This window comes from Trichechus manatus, unplaced genomic scaffold (genome assembly GCF_000243295.1).
Source record: "Trichechus manatus latirostris isolate Lorelei unplaced genomic scaffold, TriManLat1.0 scaffold00081, whole genome shotgun sequence".
NCBI lineage: Eukaryota > Metazoa > Chordata > Mammalia > Sirenia > Trichechidae > Trichechus > Trichechus manatus.
In genome coordinates, this window is record NW_004444017.1 from 2,986,369 (window position 1) to 3,004,827 (window position 18,459).

At 46.7% G+C, this 18,459-nt stretch overlaps 1 protein-coding gene across 1 annotated transcript in view; it reads right to left on the bottom strand.

Annotated features, from left to right (window-relative positions):
- WASHC1 (WASH complex subunit 1) overlaps positions 1-16,852 on the bottom strand; it is a 33,294-nt gene extending 16,442 nt beyond the window's left edge. Inside the window, exons 1-2 of the mRNA XM_023735684.1 lie at positions 16,633-16,852; positions 10,577-10,730 (exon numbers count right to left, since the gene is read on the bottom strand). Of these exons, the coding sequence (XP_023591452.1) occupies positions 10,577-10,725 (149 nt within the window). The 5' untranslated portion in view covers positions 10,726-10,730; positions 16,633-16,852. The remainder of the gene's footprint in view (positions 1-10,576; positions 10,731-16,632) is intronic.
- Between the last annotated feature and the right edge of the window lie 1,607 nt (positions 16,853-18,459).

Below are 18,459 nucleotides of genomic sequence, written 5' to 3' on the forward strand. Positions count from 1 at the left end.
AAAAAAAGAAAATTACAGACCAATATCCCTCAGGAGCATTGACGCAAAAATCCTCAACAAAATTCTAGCCAATAGAATTCAACAACATATCAAAAAAATAATTCACCATGACCAAGTGCAATTTATACCAGGTATGCAGGGATGGTTCAACGTTAGAAAAACAATGTAATCCATCACATAAATAAAACAAAAGACAAGAACCACATGATCTTATCAACTGATGCAGAAAAGTCATTTGACAAAGTCCAACACCCATTCATGATAAGAACTCTGAGCAAAATAGCAACAGAAGGGAATAAAGGGCATTTATACAAAGCCAACACCAAATATCATCCTAAACGGAGAGAACCTGAAAGCATTCCCCTTGAGAACGGGAACCAGACAAGGACGCCCTTTATCACCACTCTTACTCAACACTGTGCTGGAGGTCCTAGCCAGAGCAATTAGGCTAGAAAAAGAAATAAAGGGCATCCAAATTGGTAAGGAAGAAGTCAAAGTATCTCTATTTGCAGATGATATGATCTTATACAAAGAAAACCCCAAAGAATCCTCAAGAAAATGACTGGAACTAATAGAAGATTTCAGCAATATATCAGGATACAAGATAAACATACAAGTATCTGTTGGATTCCTCTACACCAACAAAGAGAACTTCAAAAAGGAAATCACCAAATCAATACCATTTACAATAGCCCCCAAGAAGATAAAATACTTAGGACTAAATCTAGTCAGAGACTTAAAAGACCTGTACAAAGAAAACTACAAGACGCTACTGCAGGAAACCAAAAGAGACCTACATATGTGGAAAAACATACCTTGCTCATGGACAGAAGACTCAACATTGTGAAAATGTCAATTGTACCCAAAGCGATCTACAGATACAATGCAATCCCAATCCAAATTCCAATGCCATTCTTTAATGAGATGGAGAAAGAAATCACCAACTTCATACGGAAACGGAAGAGGCCCTGGGTAAGGAAAGCATTACTCAAGAGGAAGAACGAAGTGCGAGGCCTCACACTACCTGATTTTAGAACTTGTTATACCGCCACGGTAGTCAAAACAGCCTGGTACTGGTATAATAACAGATACATAGACCAATGGAACAGAACTGAGAATCTAGATGTAAATTCATCCACCTATGAGCGGCTGATATTTGACAAAGGCCCAAAGTCCTTTAACTGGGGAAAAGACAGTCTCTTCACCAAATGGTGGTGGCATAACTGGATATCCATCTGCAAAAGAATGAAACAAGACCCATACCTCACACCATGCACAAAAACTAACTCAAAATGGGTCAAAGACCTAAATATAAAATCTAAAACAATAAAGATCATGGAAGAAAAAATAGCGACAATGCTAGGAGCCCTAATATATGGCATAAACACAATACAAACCATAAGTAACAATGCACAAACACAGGAAGATAAACTAGACAACTGAGAGATCCTAAAAATCAAACATTTATGCTCAAGAAAAGACTTCACCAAAAGAGTAAAAAGACAACCTACAGACTGGGTAAAAATTTTTGGCTATACAAATCTGATGAGGGTCTAATCTCTAAAATCTACAAGATACGGCAAAACTTCAACCACAAAAAAACAAATATCCCAATTAAAAAATGGGCAAAGGATATGAACAGGCACTTCACAAAAGAAGACATTTAAGCTGCTAACAGATACATGAGGAAATGCTCATAATCATTAACCATTAGAGAAATGCAAATCAAAACTACAATGAGATATCATGTCACCCTAACAAGGCTAGCATTAATCAAAAAAACAAAAAATAATAAATGTTGGAGAGGTTGTGGAGAGACTGGAACACTTATACACTGTTGGTGGGAATGTAAAATGGTACAATCGCTTTGGAAATCGATTTGACACTTCCTTAAAAAGCTAGAAATAGAAGTACCATACGATCCAGTAATCCCACTCCTTGGAATATATCCTGGAGAAATAAGAGCCATCACACAGATATACACACACCCATGTTCACTGCAGCACTCTTCACAATAGCAAAATGATGGAAACAACCTAGGTGCTCATCAACAGATGAACGGATAAACAAACTATAGTACATTCAAACAATGGAATACTATGTAACGATAAAGAACAACGGTGAATCCTCGAAACATCTCACAGCGTGGATGAATCTGGAAGGCATTATGCTGAGTAAAATTAGTCAGTTGCAAAAGGACAAACATTGTGTAAGACCACTATTACAAGAACTCAAGAAAAGGTTTAAACACAGAAGAAAACATTCTTTGATGGTTACAAGGGTGGAGGGAGGGAGAGAGGTATTTACTAACTAGACTGTAGACAAGAATTATCTTTGGTGAAGGGAAGGACAACACACTATACAGGGGAAGTCAGCACAACTGGACTAAACCAAAAGCTAAGAAGTTTCTTGAATACAACCAAACACTTCAAGGGACAGAGGAGGAGGGGCAGGGGTCTGGGGACCACGGTTTCAGGGGACATCTAGGTCAACTGGCATAATAAAGATTATTGAGAAAATGTTCTCCCTCCCACTTTGGTGAGTGGCATCTGGGGTCTTAAAAGCTAGCGAGTGGCCATCTAAGATGCATCAATTGGTCCCAACTCACCTGGAGCAAAGGAGAATGAACAGAATTAAAAAATGGGCAAAGGATATGAACAGGCACTTCATAAAAGAAGACATCTGTCTTCCAAAGACACAAGGAAAATATTAGCCCAAGAGACAGAAAGGGCCACCTAAACCAGAGACTTCATCAGCCTGAGACCAGAAGAACCAAATGGTGCCCGGCTACGACCAATGACTGCCCTGACAGGGAACATAACAGAGAGTCCCTGATGGAACAAGAGAAAAGTAGGGTGCAGAACTAAAATTCTAATAGAAAGACCAGATTTAATGGTTTGACTGAGACTGGAGGGACCCTGGAAGACATGGCCCCCGGTGTCTCTGTTAGCCCAAAACTAAAACTATTCCCGAGGCCAACTCTTCAGACAAAGATTATACTGGGCTATAAGACATAAAAAGATACTCGTGAAGAGTGTGCTGCTTCTTAGCTCAAGTAGATATATGAGACTAAATAGGCAGCTCATGTACAGAGGTGAGATGAGAAGGCAGAGGGGGTCAGGAGCTGGTTGAATGACAAGGGAAATCTGGGGTGGAAAGGAGGAGTGTGCTGTCACAATATAGGGAGAGCACCTAGGGTCACATAACAAGGTGTGTAGAAATTTTTGTATGAGAAACTAACTTGAATTGTAAACTTTCACCTAAAGCACACACACACACACACACACACACACACACACACGCAAGTCAACTGCACAAACATAGAAGGTGGCAGCAAGTGGGTTTTGCAGCAGTTCAGGTGAAAAAAGACCTGGAGGTTTCAGTTAACGAGAAGCTCGGTATTAGCTAAAAGCTTACTAAGCAGCTTAAAAAAGAACTGAGATCTTAAGGCGCACAGCTCCTTGCCCCTCTCCTGACATCCTTCCTTCTTTCAATAAGCACGTAGGGAGCATCCATCCTGTTGGAAACACCACAGAGCCAAAACAGCCCCCAGAGAAATGACAGCTAACACACGCCAGACACTGATCACACTCACACCTGTGCCTGCTTTCAACTACATGTGCATTTTAAGGCGACTCTGAATGCCCTTCTAGACTCTGAAGTCTGTCTTATTCACCACTGTATCCTTAGCACCTAGAACAGTGCCTGGCATGTAACTGGGGGTTAATAAATATTGGCTGAATAAAAGTGACAAATTAACAAACATTTAAAGGAGGGTGACGAGTGAGAAACTCATGTCATACAAAGGCAACTGAAGGGTTTTCTGCTAAAGATGAGATGACTTAGAGAATTTGATAATGCCCTTCAAATAGCAAAACTATCAAAAGTGCTGTCAGGTGGAAAAGCAATTAGACTTACTTCGCTGCCCCAGAGGGCTGCATTAGGACCCGTGGGTGGAGTTACAAGGAAGCCGATCTCAGTTCTGCATAAGGAGAACTTTCTAATAAACAGCTGCGTAGCTTTGCAAAACAATCTGATTCCAGCTGGAGAACCGCCTGTCGGGGGATGCTCCAGGGGAGATTCCTGCCTGGGCCAGAGGACGGAAGACATTGATTTCCGGGGTGCTTTTCTTATCCAAGAGTGTATAAGTCTCAATAATGGCATGCTTATTGACACAGCTCCCAGATAGTCTAATCTCTATGGTCACACCATGCTGCATGGAAAAGTAGAGACCAAGAATGACAATGAACTTTCAATTCTCATGCCACCCTAAGGACTGGCAGTGACCAGCTAGAAGGCTGTGTCCGGAAAGACTGTTAGGCCACTGGGGCAGAGTGCCCCATGTGACATCCACCAGGAGAGTAGGGCGAGGGGGGAATGGAGGCAAGGGGGAAATTTGTTTGCCATATCTCATCTAGGCCCCCTTGCTTGGTGGCCTACCTCAAAGTAGGTAAGTCTCCAGCTCATTGCTGAAGCCATGTCCCTATAGCAATGTGTCCAGACACTAGCAGGAGAGAGACTGCCTCTGTCAGCATCCGGGGGGGTTACTGGCTCACTCAGTGGGCTCAGAGCCCACTCCCTCTGTCAATTCCTGAAAGGGCCTAAGGTTTTGAGAAACAAAAAAGCTGCCCTTCCTCACAAATAGCCGGGACTGTTCCTCCACAGGAGACCCTGGGTGGTGCAAACACACTCAGCTGTCCACCAGTCCACCCAGAGGTGCCTCAGAAGAAAGGCCAGGAGACCTACTTCCAAAAATCAGCCATTGAAAACCCTATGAAACATACTTCTACTCTGACACATGTGGGGTTGCCATGAGTCAGAATTGCCTCGACAGCAACTGGTTTTTCTTTTGGTTGCTCCATAGCTTTTCCAAATATTCCTCTGTTTTTTCTTTTTTCTCCCCAACCCTCACTGTCCAACAAGTTTTGAGTACCTTCAGTTTGCCAAACACAGTACTGAAGGCTGTGGGTGTCAGGGATCAGTCAGACGACTCACATCTGCCCTCAGGGAGATTCAGGTCTCCTGGGGAGATAAGGAATGAACATAAATAACTATAATGTTTTACAGACCTGGGTTTAAAGTCTATTTAGTAGCAATGTGACCTTGGGCAAGTCATTTAATTCAGCTGAAGAATAGGATGAGTAACTTCTGTATCACAGAATTATTGTGAAGGTTAAAATGAACTAATTAATGTATGCATAGTGCTTCTGTGCTAGCTGGCCTGAACTCAGTTAACACTTGCTATTATTGCCCATACTAGCATCCATAAGATTGGGAGGGATAAAGGGCTACAGGCATTCAGACGAAAGCGAGAACTTCTACATGAGTGAGTGAGTATATATGGTGGGAAGGTTTCATGGAAGCGGCAGTCTTGAGCAGACCCAAAGAAGGATGTTCCAGGCAGAAGCAGCAGGCACTTTGCCAGAGAACACCGTGGAGGCAGGTGTCAGAGGAACAGCAGGCAGCTGGTGGGCTGGAGCAAAAGGCATTCAAGGAGTCTTCATAAGGACCACTCTCCCGATGTGGGAAAGGGAGGGGGATAAGGATGGCCAGGATAGTGCTTGGGGTCTTGTCCTACCACCTTCAAAGACGTCCCCGTATTCCATTATGAGAATGTTTCCTATGAAGCCAGGCAGGCCCAGGGCCCCTCCAGGGCTGCCCCTGGTCTACCACTATCAGGATGCCAGTCCTACAGAGGCTGCAGGAGGAGGGGGCACCCACTCCTGACCCATAATTGCTGCTCTTCCTCCCCTGCCCTCTCATCCATCCTGAACCTCTGTCTCAGACCCTGAACCAGGGCTCTTGCCTTCCCCTTTATCTTCCCACTCACTGGGATAATTAAGAATGATCTGCTAATTATGCAGGCAGCTGATTGAGTGCTTTGTAACCTTGGGGGCCACCAAGTGCCAATCAGTAGTGAGGAGGAGGAGGAGGAGGGAAGAAGGGGAAAATGGAGCAAGGGTGAGATAGGGAAAAGGAACTGAGGAAAAGGGGAAAGGATGGGGAAGGTGAAGAGAGAGAGGAAAAGGGAGAAAGGGGGAGAAAAAGGAGGAGGAACGGGAGAAGGAAGGAAGGGAAGAGTTAGTAAGAAGAAAGAAAAAAGGAAGGGAGGAAAGGAAAAGAGCTTTGCTGAGAAAATAAACCCTTTCTTAGGAGGAAGGAGCTACAAAGTGGCTCCTGCTTCTCAGGCAAAGTGGTTAGGCTGGGGCTGACCGGAAACTGGCAGATGACAGCATCCAACTTCTACCACACAGAATTTGTCCAGTTGCTGTTCCCTACGCCACTCCAAGCCTCCTGCCTCATCCTCTAGGTCATGTGGAGCAGGTGACATCTCTGGGCAAGTATTTCAGGGCCTGGGTTCTCCTAGGTGAAGATGGGGGCAGGTAGCAGGGCAGAAGAGAGCCAGGGAGGGGCTGGGCTGGAAGGAGCAGGTTACAAGACAGCCTGAGAGGTACTTGTCATTCTCTCTGGTCTCTGCTCCTCAGCAGGCTGCCTGCTGTGGCAGAGCAGGAGGAAGGAGGCCAGCTTGGAATGCTAATTTTCCACAAGCTCACCTACCTGCGGAACCAGGCGGGCTCAGGCTCCAGTGAGGCCCAGGGCACCGCCCCCCCCGCCCCCGCCACCCCATGCCTGGGCCTGAAATGGGGAGGGGTATGGGGTCGGGAGGCAGACAGTGTCTCTCCTCTACCCACCTGTCTCTTTCTAAGAGGTTTCCAAGCAGGAGGCGCATGTTTGGGGAGTGGGGCGCATCCAAGCTGGAGTCACCTCCTTGCCACAAAAGCCCACATCCTTGTTGGCTACTGCAGGAGCGGGGGCGAGCAGGCAGATGAGGATATGTCTCAGCACTCCCCACCCCCAATCATCACTGGCTCCTCCTTCTCCTTCATCCTTTGTTCCCAATCTGTCATCATGTCCTGTCATTGTTTCCTCTGAAATGACTCTTACCCAGCCGTCCCTGCCTATACCTCCCTTGGACCACATCCTCATCCCTTTCATGCCCTGACTATAGCAACAACTTCCGTGTGTGTCCCCACAATCCACTTTCTCCCCTCTTGTCCACCCTGTGACGACTGCCTGACGAACTTTCCCAAAACTCTTCCGTCCCATCACTCCCCTGCTCAAGAACCTACTGAGGCTCCCTAAGACTGCTTTGATGAGAGCCCCGAGGGACCCTAACTTACCTATCCCATCTGCCATCCTCCCTCCCTCCCAGCTGGGCCCACAGCACTGTGGAGGACATGAAGAAGCCCAAGGCAGAGCTCCCTGGGCCCCACAATCCAGAGGGGGAGGAAGACCCACAGACACACAGAGGGCCCTGCAGTTAAGGAACTGAATGCACGGGATAGGCAGAATGTCTCTGCTGCCAGTACAAGCTGCCCACCCCCCACCCCCCAACCCTCCAACACTGGAGGCCCCTGACACACTGTGCTCCAGGCCATGGTCAGGCCTCTCTCTGTACCTGTACCCCATGTCTAGACCCCACCAGATGACCGGCACACCCAGCTTCCTACCCTGCTTTACCACAGCCTGTCCCTCCTTATAGCCTCATTCATGCCCCCTCCCCTCCAGGAGGCCCTCCCTGAACATGTGGAGTGGGCATGCAGTTTTCCTCTCTAACATCCACGTACCCCCTACTCAAGCAGCGGCCCACATTTCCTGCTGGGACTCCATCTCTCCCAAGCTCAGTCCCTGTGCTTCAGGGAGGCTCAACCTGGGGGCTTAGGAGTGACGCACATGACCTGGGTCTAAGCCAGTGTGTCACATCCCACTAGCCCTGGTAATGAGTTCTAGGATGGACGTGAGAGAAAAGCCAGGCCAATGAGGTGAGTGTGACTTCTACAGGAAATACTGTCACAGAGGAAGGCACCCTCTCCTGTTGGACCTGAGCCTGACTATATGAGCACTGGCCCTACTGGTCGTCACCTTGCCACCAGAAGAACAACGCCTGTCTGGGAACGGAGCCAACTCACAAGAAGCAAAGCTGGGTTGGTATGAGAGCAAAATCAGGTCCTGATGACATCAGTTAAGCCCTTCAACTCTGACTGGTTATTTTTGGCTTAAGCTACTTTGGGGAGATCTGACTGACAAATGCTCCAATTCTTCTTTCTCCCTTTTTTTTTGATCCCCAGAAGCCCACACAGTTCATGCTATGCAACTAAGCATCAACCCAGCCCTACTATTTTCCCGTACTAGACTCTAAACTCCTTAAGGACAGGAACCACGTCAGACACATCTGTGGTGTCCCTCACAGGGTCCATCTAGCTCAACGCTGTGCACGGAGGGGGTTGGTCAACGGGGTGACCTGGAACCTGATCGTGTGGGAGCTAGGCTCAGACACAGGGCTCCTGAGAGGCATTCTACCCTCCACAAGCCACGCCCAACCACTTGGAGGGCCCTATCCACCACTCCCCTCCTCAGGAGAGAGCTTTCCTGCCCTTGCCTCATCCCATTCATAGACAGGACATGAAACTGCCTAATACCAGGACTGAAAAGGAAAGTCTGCCCAAAGTCTGACCTCCCCTTAGAGATGCAGTCACAAACCTGGTGAGGAACCACAAAGATTCCTGGTGGAGTGGTTTTGGCATCCCTTCTAGCATTGGACATAAGGTAGCCATAATCTGGGATTGATGGCTCTTAAAGACCTGTATCCTCCTATGTGTCCCTTGCGCACATTTAGCACAAAAATAAGTACAGAGGGGGCACCTAACGCATCTACCAACACAGGTTGGTAGATGGCTACCAGAGGCAGCATATGAGCAAAGATGGTATCAGCAGAAAATAACAAGAGCTAACAATGCATGTGTACTATGTACCTGGTACTGTTTTACGTGTATTAATTCCTTTCCATGTTTTAATTTCTTTAATCCTTACAACAATCCTATGAGGACAGTACTATCACGATTACAGTGCTACAGATGAGAACACTGAGGTTTAGAAAGGTTAAGTAACTCGCCCAAAGCTGCAGAGCAAGCAAATGGGAGAGTCCGATCTGAGTCCAGGCAATCTGCTCCAGAGACAACACCCTTAACCACTGCAAGGCACTGCCCCTTGGTGACATTTACATTCTGAATGGGCTTGAGCAGACAGGTGCTTCAGTGGTCAGGTAAGAGGCAGAAGAGTCTAGGAGGTCTGGTGTTTACACCAAGTCCAACTGGAGACAATGACCACATTTTCTTTCCTCATTAGTTTGGAAAGGCTTCTGGGAAGAGGCAGATTTCCAACTGGGGAAGGAGTAGAGGATTCCAGGTCTGGGATACAACCAGGGGAAGGGTGGTGGGTGACCTGGAATGTCAGAGGAACCTGAGTCAGGCAGTCAAATACTTTACACTGGGTGGGATCAAAGGTCCCCTGTGTGAGGCATGGCAGTGGTGCCCAGGAAGAAGACCCAAGCCCCATCTCAGGTTGCTTGCAGCCGAAGAAAGGCAAGACCCATATAGAGAACACATATCTGAGACCTCTGCAAGGAAACAGCAAACACCATTCATTCATGCTAAATAAACATAGATGAATGAGAAATTACTGTAGCTCAATGACTGTGCTAGGTAAGTGCTGGAGATTCAAAAAATGACCTCTAAGGCCCTGCCCACCTTACCAGCCTTGTGAGCATACTCTGCCCCTCACTCTTCCTTGCTCCAGCCACAAAGGCTTCCTTTCAGGTCCTTCCCACCTCAGTGCTTTAGCTCATGCCCTTCTTTCTTCCCAGAACATTGTTCTTCCTGACCTACCCATCCAAAATAACTCCTACTCACTCTTCAGATTTTATCGTTGTCATTTCTTCATACATGCATTCCCCGGTCCCACCAGGCGAAGTCAGCCCTTCCATTATAACTCTCACAGCGCCTTATATCCTCTCACAGAGAGACAGTCTAACACAGGATCTGGCGCCACAATACCTGAGCTTGAACTCTGGCTCTGCCACTTGGGCATGACTCTTGACCTTTCTGTACCTCAATTTCCTCGTCTGTAAAAATAGAGATAACACTAGTACTTCCTCATAAACTTACTGAGTTGATATATAAAGTACTCAAATCAATGGTAGTACATGGTATATACTATCAAAATATTAGTTATCATAAAAATTATTACAAAGATGACTTCTCACAATAGTAATTAAATCATTAATCGTAAAGTTGGTTGTTCAAAGTCTGTCTCTCCTGCAAAGTACATTCTTTAGTTGGGCAGGGACTCTGTCTTCCTCACTGATGTATCTAAAGAGATTAGCACAATGCCCTGTACAGAAGTGTTCAATAAATACTTGTTGACTAAGGAGTAAGTGGAGGGATAGGTGATCACAGTAGAAGGAAGAACATGAGTTGGGAGAACAGTCCCATGATGGGGACCCAAGGAATTTAAGTGGGACAGTAAGTAGTGAGCTCTCAGGCACTTATGAGAAAAGGCTTCCAAGCTGGGCTCCTACCTTGGGTTCCTGGGGCACAGGGAAACCAGCTGGGTCCCCCTAGGACCAGGAATCACCAACGTGGCTGCCCCCAGAGGTACATTCCTGGGACTGGAGAGAGAACTAACTACCTAGGACAGGTGGCCCTCTGATCAGGTGGGGGTGGGAGGCAGCACCCACCTGCTAAAGATGTCTCCAGAGACCTTCTGTAGGTACTGCAGGGCATCTGCCACCTGCTGGATGGCCTCCTCTCGCCGCAAGTCTGGCTGGATGAGAGGCACTGCATAAGTCTGGCCCACCAAGGAGTGCTGGGTCCTCATGGGAGTCATGGTGCCTGTGGGTAGGAACCAGAGCATCAGGATTGTTCCCTGCTCACCTACCCCAGAACAGGGGCCGGGAGAAGAGAGCACAGCCCCTCCCTGCCTCTCACCCCAACAGTCTGCCACAGGTTCAGCTGTGCAGGTGGGGGGTGGGAAAGAGCATGGGAGACAGGAGCTCACAAAAGATGGTGTTTGGTTAATGCTTGTTGAACGAATGAGGGAGAGGGCAGGACTAGGGACCTGAAGCTGAGAGACGGTACAACTTTGTTGACCCCTAAGAAGATGCTTGGTACCTGCTAGGCACCATTTCCATAGATTACCTCATTTCAATCTCCCAGGCCTGGGTGAACAAGAAGCCCTGGCTGAAGAGTATATGGGAGGCTAGAATGATGGATTTAGGGGGGAAACTGCCCGAATCAATTGTCAAATGGTATCCCAGCCTGGAAAAGCACAGAAAACACAGACCTCTGAGTTCTTCCTATTTTGACCCCTGAGGTACTCAGGGCCTGTAATTGAGATAGGGTAGGTAACGGCTACTGACTCTGGGTAGAAGTGTCCCGGCTCTACTCACCCAGGCTAGAGCTAAGGGGGCTCAGGAGGAAGGAGGGGGGTGTGGGGGCAGGCAACAAGAAGGGAAAAACATTCCTTCGAATTGCAAGGCGAGGGCAGAGTCTATTTATACTGGGTTTAATTAACTCCGCTCCCTGGTGCCACTAAAGCAGCAATCACACTGCAGACGGCACTGATTTGATTGGCAAGAGACGTGCCAGGCAGATTATTAAGGCACAAGGCCCCTATAAATAGGCCTAATCACAGCTCCTCGCTGGAAGATGGTGAGGGACATTAATCAGGCTACCACTGTGCCCCAGACCCACTCTCCTAGACACCATACTAGGGCCCCTGGTTGCAACAGAAGTGTGGGTGGAGCTGGAGAAGTAATGCAGTGAAGGCCTAGGATGCCTCATTTGGGCCTAAAGTGCTGTGCGACCTTGAGTAAGTTGCTTGCCTTCTCTGAATCTAATTCTTTCCATTTTCCCATTCTGCAGACAGAACTAGTACTGCTCTGTCAGAAGTAGTTAATTCCAGTGGACCACTCCTTTGCTCTACTGGCTTTCCCAGCCCTTCTCTTCTATCTTACTTGTTCTCTCCTACCCTTCCCAGCCCCTATGCATCTGTCATTTGTCATACTGTGGGGGCTTGCGTGTTGCTGTGATGCTGGAAGCTACGACACCAGTAGTTATTCAAATACCAGCAGGGTCACCCGTGGTAGACGGGTTTCAGCTGAGCTTCCAGACTACCAGACTAAGACAGACTAGGAAGAAGGACCTGGTGGTCTACTTCTGAAAAAAATTAGCCAGTAAAAACCTTATGAATAGCAGCACAACATTGTCTGATATAGTGCCGGAAAATGAGCCCCTCAGGTTGGAAGGCACCAAAGTACGACTGGGGGACTGGAGAAGAGCTGCCTCCTCAAAGAAGAGTAGATCTTAATGACGTGGATAGAGTCAAGTTTTCGAGACCTTCATTTGCTGATGTGGCACAACTCAAAATGAGAAGAAAAAGCTGCAAACATCCATTAACAATTGGAATACGGAATGTACGAAGAATGAATCTTGGAAAATGGGAAATCGTCAAAAATGAAATGGAATGCATAACATCGATATCGTAGGCATTAGCTGAAATGGACTGGCATTGGCCATTTTGAACTGGACAATCATATGGTCTACTATGCCAGGAATAACAAATTGCATCCATCGTCAAAAAGAACATTTCAAGATCTCCTGAAGAGCACCACTGTCAGTGATAGGATAATATCCGTACACCTACAACGAAGACCAGTTAATCCGACTATTATTCAAATTTACGCACTAACCACTAAAGGACGAGGATGAAGAAATTGAAGATTTTTACCAATTTCTGCAGTCTGAAATTGACCGAACATTGAATCAGGATGCATTGATAATTACTGGTGATTGAAATGCGAAAGTTGGAAACAAAGAAGGATCTGTAGTTGGAAAACACAGCCTTGGTGATAGAAATGATGCCGAAGATCGCATGATAGAATTTTGCAAGACCAATGATTTCTTCACTGCAAATACCTTTTTTCAGCAACATAAACGGATACTATACACGTGGAACTCACCGGATGGAATACACAGGAATCAAATAGACTACATATGTGGAAAGAGACAATGGGAAAGCTCAATATCACTAGTAAGAACAAGGCCAGGGGCCACTGTGGAACAGACCATCAATTGCTCATATCCAAGTTCAAGTTGAAGCTGAAGAAAATTAGAACAAGTCCACGGAAGCCAATGTACGACCTTGAGTGTATCCCACTTGAATTTAGAGACTATCTCAAGAACAGATTTGATGCACTGAACACTAATGACCGAAGACAGACAAGTTGTGGAATAACATCAAGGACATACATGAAGAAAGCAAGACGTCATTAAAAAGACAGGAAAGAAGAAGACCAAAATGGATGTCAAAAGAGACTCAAACTTGCTCTTGAATGTTGAGTAGCTAAAGCGCGTGGAAGAAATGATGAAGTAAAAGCGTTGAACAGAAGGGCGGCTGGAGAAGACAAAGTAAAGTATTATAACGACATGTCCAAAGACCTGGAGTTAGAAAACCAAAAGGGAAGAACATATTTGGTATTTCTCAAGCTGAAAGAACTGAAGAAACAATTCAAGCTTCGAGTTGCAATACTGAAGGATTCTATGGGCAAAATACTGAAGGACATAGGAAGCATCAAAAGAAGATGAAAGGAATACACAGAGTTACTGTACCAAAAAGAACAGGTCAACATTCAACGATTTCAGGAGGCAGCATATGATCAAGAACCAACGGTATAGAAGGAAGAGGTCCAAGCTGCACTAAAGACATTGGTGAAAAGGCTCCAGAAATTGACAGAATACCAACTGAGATGTTTTCAACAAATGGTTGCAGCACTGGTAGTGCTTACTCAACTATGCCAAGAAATTTGGAAGACAGCTACCTGGCCAACCGACTGGAAGAGATCCATATTTACGCCTATTCCAAAGAAAGGTGATCCAACCAAATGTGGAAATTATCAAACAATATCATGAATATCACAAGCAAGTAAAATTTTGCTGAAGATCATTCAAAAGCGGCTGCAGCAGTACATTGAGAGGGAACTGCCAGAAATTTAAGCCGGATTCAGAAAAGGACATGGAACAAGGGATATCAGTACTGATGTCAGATGGATTCCGGCTGAAAGCAGAGAATACTAGGAAGATCTTTACCTGTATTTTACTGACTATGCAAAGGCATTGGACTGTGTGGATCATAACAAATTATGGATAACATTTCAGGAAGAATGGGGATTCCAGAACACTTAATTGTGCTCATGAGGAACCTGTACATAGATCAAGAGGCAGCCATTCAAACAGAACAAGGGGATACTGCGTGGTTTAAAGTCAGGAAAGGTGTGCATCAGGGTTGCATCCTTTCACCATACTTATTCAATCTGTATGCTGAGCAAATAATCCAGAAACTGGAATATATGAAGAACACAGCATCAGGACTGGAAGAAGACTGATTAACAACCTGCAATATGCAGATGACACAACCTTGCTTGCTGAAAGTGAAGAGGACTTGAAGCACTTACTGATGAAGATCAAAGCCCACAGCCTTCAGTATGGATTACACCTCAACATAAAACAAAAATCCTCTCAACTGGGCCAACAAGCAGTATCATGATAAACGGAGAAAAGATTGCAGTAGTCAAGAATTTCATTTTACCTGGATCCACAATCAACACCCATGGAAGCAGCAGTCAAGAAATCAAACTGATGCACTGCACTGGGCAACTCTGCTGCAAAAGACCTCTTTAGAAAAGCTATCAGTTTAAGGACTAAGATGCCCCAGACCCAAGCCATTGTATTTTCAATCGCCTCATATGCATGTGAAAGCTGGGCAATGAATAACGAAGATTGAAGAACTGATGCCTTTGAATTATGGGGTTGGCAAAGAATACTGAATATACCACAGACTGCCAGAACAAATGTCTTGGAAGAAGTACAGCCAGAATGCTCCTTAGAAGTGAGGATGGTGAGACTTTGTCTCACATAGTTTGGACATGTTATCAGGAGGGATCAATCCCTGGAGAAGGACATCATGCTTGGCAAAGTAGAGGATCAGCAAAAAAAAAAAGGAAGACCCTCAGCGAGATGGACTGACACAGTGGCTGTAACAATGGGCTGAAGCATAACCATCATGAGGATGGCTCAGGACTGGTAGTGTTTTGTTCTGTTATACACAGGGTCACCATGAGTTGGAACCGACTCAATGGCACCTAACAACAACAAACCCTTCCCAAACCAGCACTTTTTTTCACCTGAGATGATCCATTTTACTCTTCAAATTTTATCCTGCTGTGAGTTCCTCCCTGACTTCCAGGAAGGACATCCGCAGCTTCCCAGAAGTGAACCTTTGTATTGACACTGATGCAAATTTTCTGGCTATCCTAACTTAGTTCTGTGCCTCAGTTTTCCCCTCTGTAAGCTTGAGAAAGGAAAAAAGGTAAAAGATACTTCTGTGCACATCTTGAGATGCATTCTTTATCACTAGTTACCACGTATGGGATAGGAGTGTTTTTGCGTGGAGGCTGGGGGGAGTAGTGCAGACATAAATCTCTTTAAACTGGGAAGTAGCAAACTCCTTCAGGAACTATGAGACTGAGTATAGCTGGTTAGCAATTCCCCCATTCTGTCTGCAAACATCCACTGATGATCTATTAGGTGCCAGCCTTCATCACAACAAAGATAAATAAGACACTATACTAGTCAGGGAGGCAACCTCAAAAACAATTGAACACCCTGTTGTAAGTGTTCTAATTCAGCCATGAATACAGTGCAAGGAAGCCCTGAGGTAGGAGTGATACATTCCTTCTGGGGCTAGGGGAGTCAGGAAAAGCTTCTTAGCAGAAGCTGTACCTCCCTACCAGGCCTAGGTAGGACGGGATGAGAGGGAGAGTGTTCCCGGTAGAAGGAACAGCTTGAACAAAGGTGTGCTAGGAGAATGGTAACTGTTCTTGAGTTATGACAAGATAACCATCCTTGAGAAAGTAGCAGAAAAAAACTAAATAAAGAGGCCAGACTGTGAAACACGCTGAATACCACTGGCAAGGAGTTTAGATTTGAGTCTGTAGGCCAGGAATGAGGTCTTTATAATGGCACTGTCCAATTAGTAGCCACTGGCTAGCTACACGTGGCTACTGAGCACTTGAAATGTGGCTAGTCTGAACTGAGATGTACTGTAAGTGTAAAACACACACCTGAATTCAAAGATTTAGAATGTAAAATATCTTATTCATAATTCTTATACTGATTCATGATAAAATGATCGTATTTTTAATCTATTGGGTTAAACAAATTACTACATTAATTTCACTTGTATCGTTTTATTTTTAAAATCACATGTGCGGCTCGCATTATATTTCTCTTAGAGAACTGTCCATAAAACAAAACAAAAACCATGGAGCCTCCCAGGGTCTATACCGCAGTTTAAACACTTCTGCGAAGGCATCAGGAACCACCACGGTTTAAGCTGCTGGAGTCAACTAAAAGGAATCAGGGAGGCCCGGGCACTACCCCGCCTCAGTGATCGATGGGAGATGCAAAAGAAGTGTCTAAGAATCCAGTTCAGCCCCACTCCTAGAGCGAAGAGGCCAGAAGGTGGAGAGGCACGTGAGGGTCACGGGGTCCCGCGGGCCGAGTGAGGAAGTGAACTGCTGGAGCCTGGAGATCCGAGCTCCCTTTACCAGCAGAGCCCTCCCTCCTCGCTCCCGGCCTCGGCCTCAAACCAGGGGTAAGGGTGGGAGTCCGGGGTGAAGGGTTTAGCTCCAGGGTAGAAAAGTCCCAGAACAACAAGAGTCGAGACATCTCTTACTGGTGGGCACAGGCCCGGCTTCCAGGCAAGCAGCAAGTCACGCGGCGGAGTCGGAAATAAACCCCGGTGCAGGGTCTGCAGTCCCGGCCGCTTCTCCTAGACGCTCCCTGGCCCTCACCCCAGCGCAGGCCTTTTCCTCCGCGTCCCCCTTCTCCGCCCCCATCTCATTCCAGCGCAGGCCGCGCGCCTCCCGGACATCCGCGGGCCCGCGCTCCCCTCTCCTTCGAGCCCCACTCTCTGGCGCAGCCGAGGAGCGTTTCCCCTCTGGCCCGGCCGCCGGGAGCCTGCTGCCCGCCCCCGGCCCCGGGCGGGGTCCTGCGCTGCTCCTCACCTGCGAACCGCTGCCGCCGCCCGCCGCCCGCCGCCCGCGGCCCGCAAGCCGCCCTTCGCTGCGCTTCCGCTCTTCCCGCGCCTCCCGGGTCCTAGCGCCGCCCGTCACCCGTTCTCGGCGCGGAACTCCTGGGCCCCCGGACCTCCGCCTCTCCAGGCTCTCGCTGGGTTCTCTCGATTGCTGCCCAGCGATGGCGGCCGAGTCGCAGACCTCTGCGCAGAATCCACACTCTGAGCCTCTGACAGCCCTCACTGCGCCTATCTCTTGTATTACGGGAGCCAGGCCGCTCTTAGCCTCCCCCTTGCCCGCCACCCTCTACCCGCACACCCGGGTCTGCAGACCATCTTCGCAATGCTTTTGTCCCCTCACCGCTTTCCCCTCTGGCTCAGACCCGGGCTGTCTGCCAGCTTCGGCTCTTCAGGGCAGCCCTCGCCCTGTGTATACCCTAGTGCCTGATACTCAGCGCAGGTCCAGACTTCCCCCTCCAGCCGTAATACTTAATTGATTTAATGAATCTTTCAGCACCCCCTGATTTTCTTGTCTTTGCCTCTGTGGGCAGTTCTCTCCAGTCCTCTTAGTTCCCACCCTCCTTAAAAAATTAAATACTATATAAAGGAAGCATCAGTTTGGAGATCCTGCAGTAGTCCTTCCTGGAGCCCATTGGCTGGTCTTAGAGTTTTGGCCCCTCTGTTCAGTGTTGCCAGATAAAATACAGATCGCCCCTGTTAAATTTGAATTTCATATAACGAACAATTTTTTAGTGTAAGTATGTCCCAAATCATGTATGGGCCATACTTACGTTAAAAAATAGTCTTTATCTGAAATTCAAATGTAACCGAAAACAAACAAGCCAAACCCATTGCCACTGACTCAATTCTGACTCATAGTGAACCTAAAGGACAGAGAAGAACTGCCCCATAGGGTTTCCAAGGAGCGCCTGGCGGATTCGGACTGCCCACCTTTTGGTTAGCAGCCATAGCTCTTAAGCACTACGCCACCAGGGTTTTCCAAATGTAACTACGTGTATAATATTTTTATTTGCTAACTCTAACAACTCAACTTTCTTTTTTTCCTAATACTCTCCAGGTTTTGTCCTCCTTCCCTGCCCCCTCCTTCTGGGGGAGTTAGGTTGAATTGCCTTTTTTTTTTTTTTAAACTGTACTTTAGGTGAAGGTTTACGGAACAAATAGTTTCTCATTAAACAGTCAGTACGTATTGTTTTATGACATTGGTTAACAACCCCACGACATGACAACCCTCTCCCTTCTTGACCTTTTTCTTTTTTTTTTGGTAAAAATATACGTGGCCAAAGATACACCATTTCAAAAATTTCTACATGCACAATTCAGTGACATCGATTATGTTCTTCCAGTTGTGCTGCTATTCTCACTTTAGATGAAGATTTACAGAACAAAATAGTTTCTCGTTAAACAGTTAGTACACATGTTGCCCTATGACAATGGTTAACAACCCCACTGCATGTCAACACTGTCCTT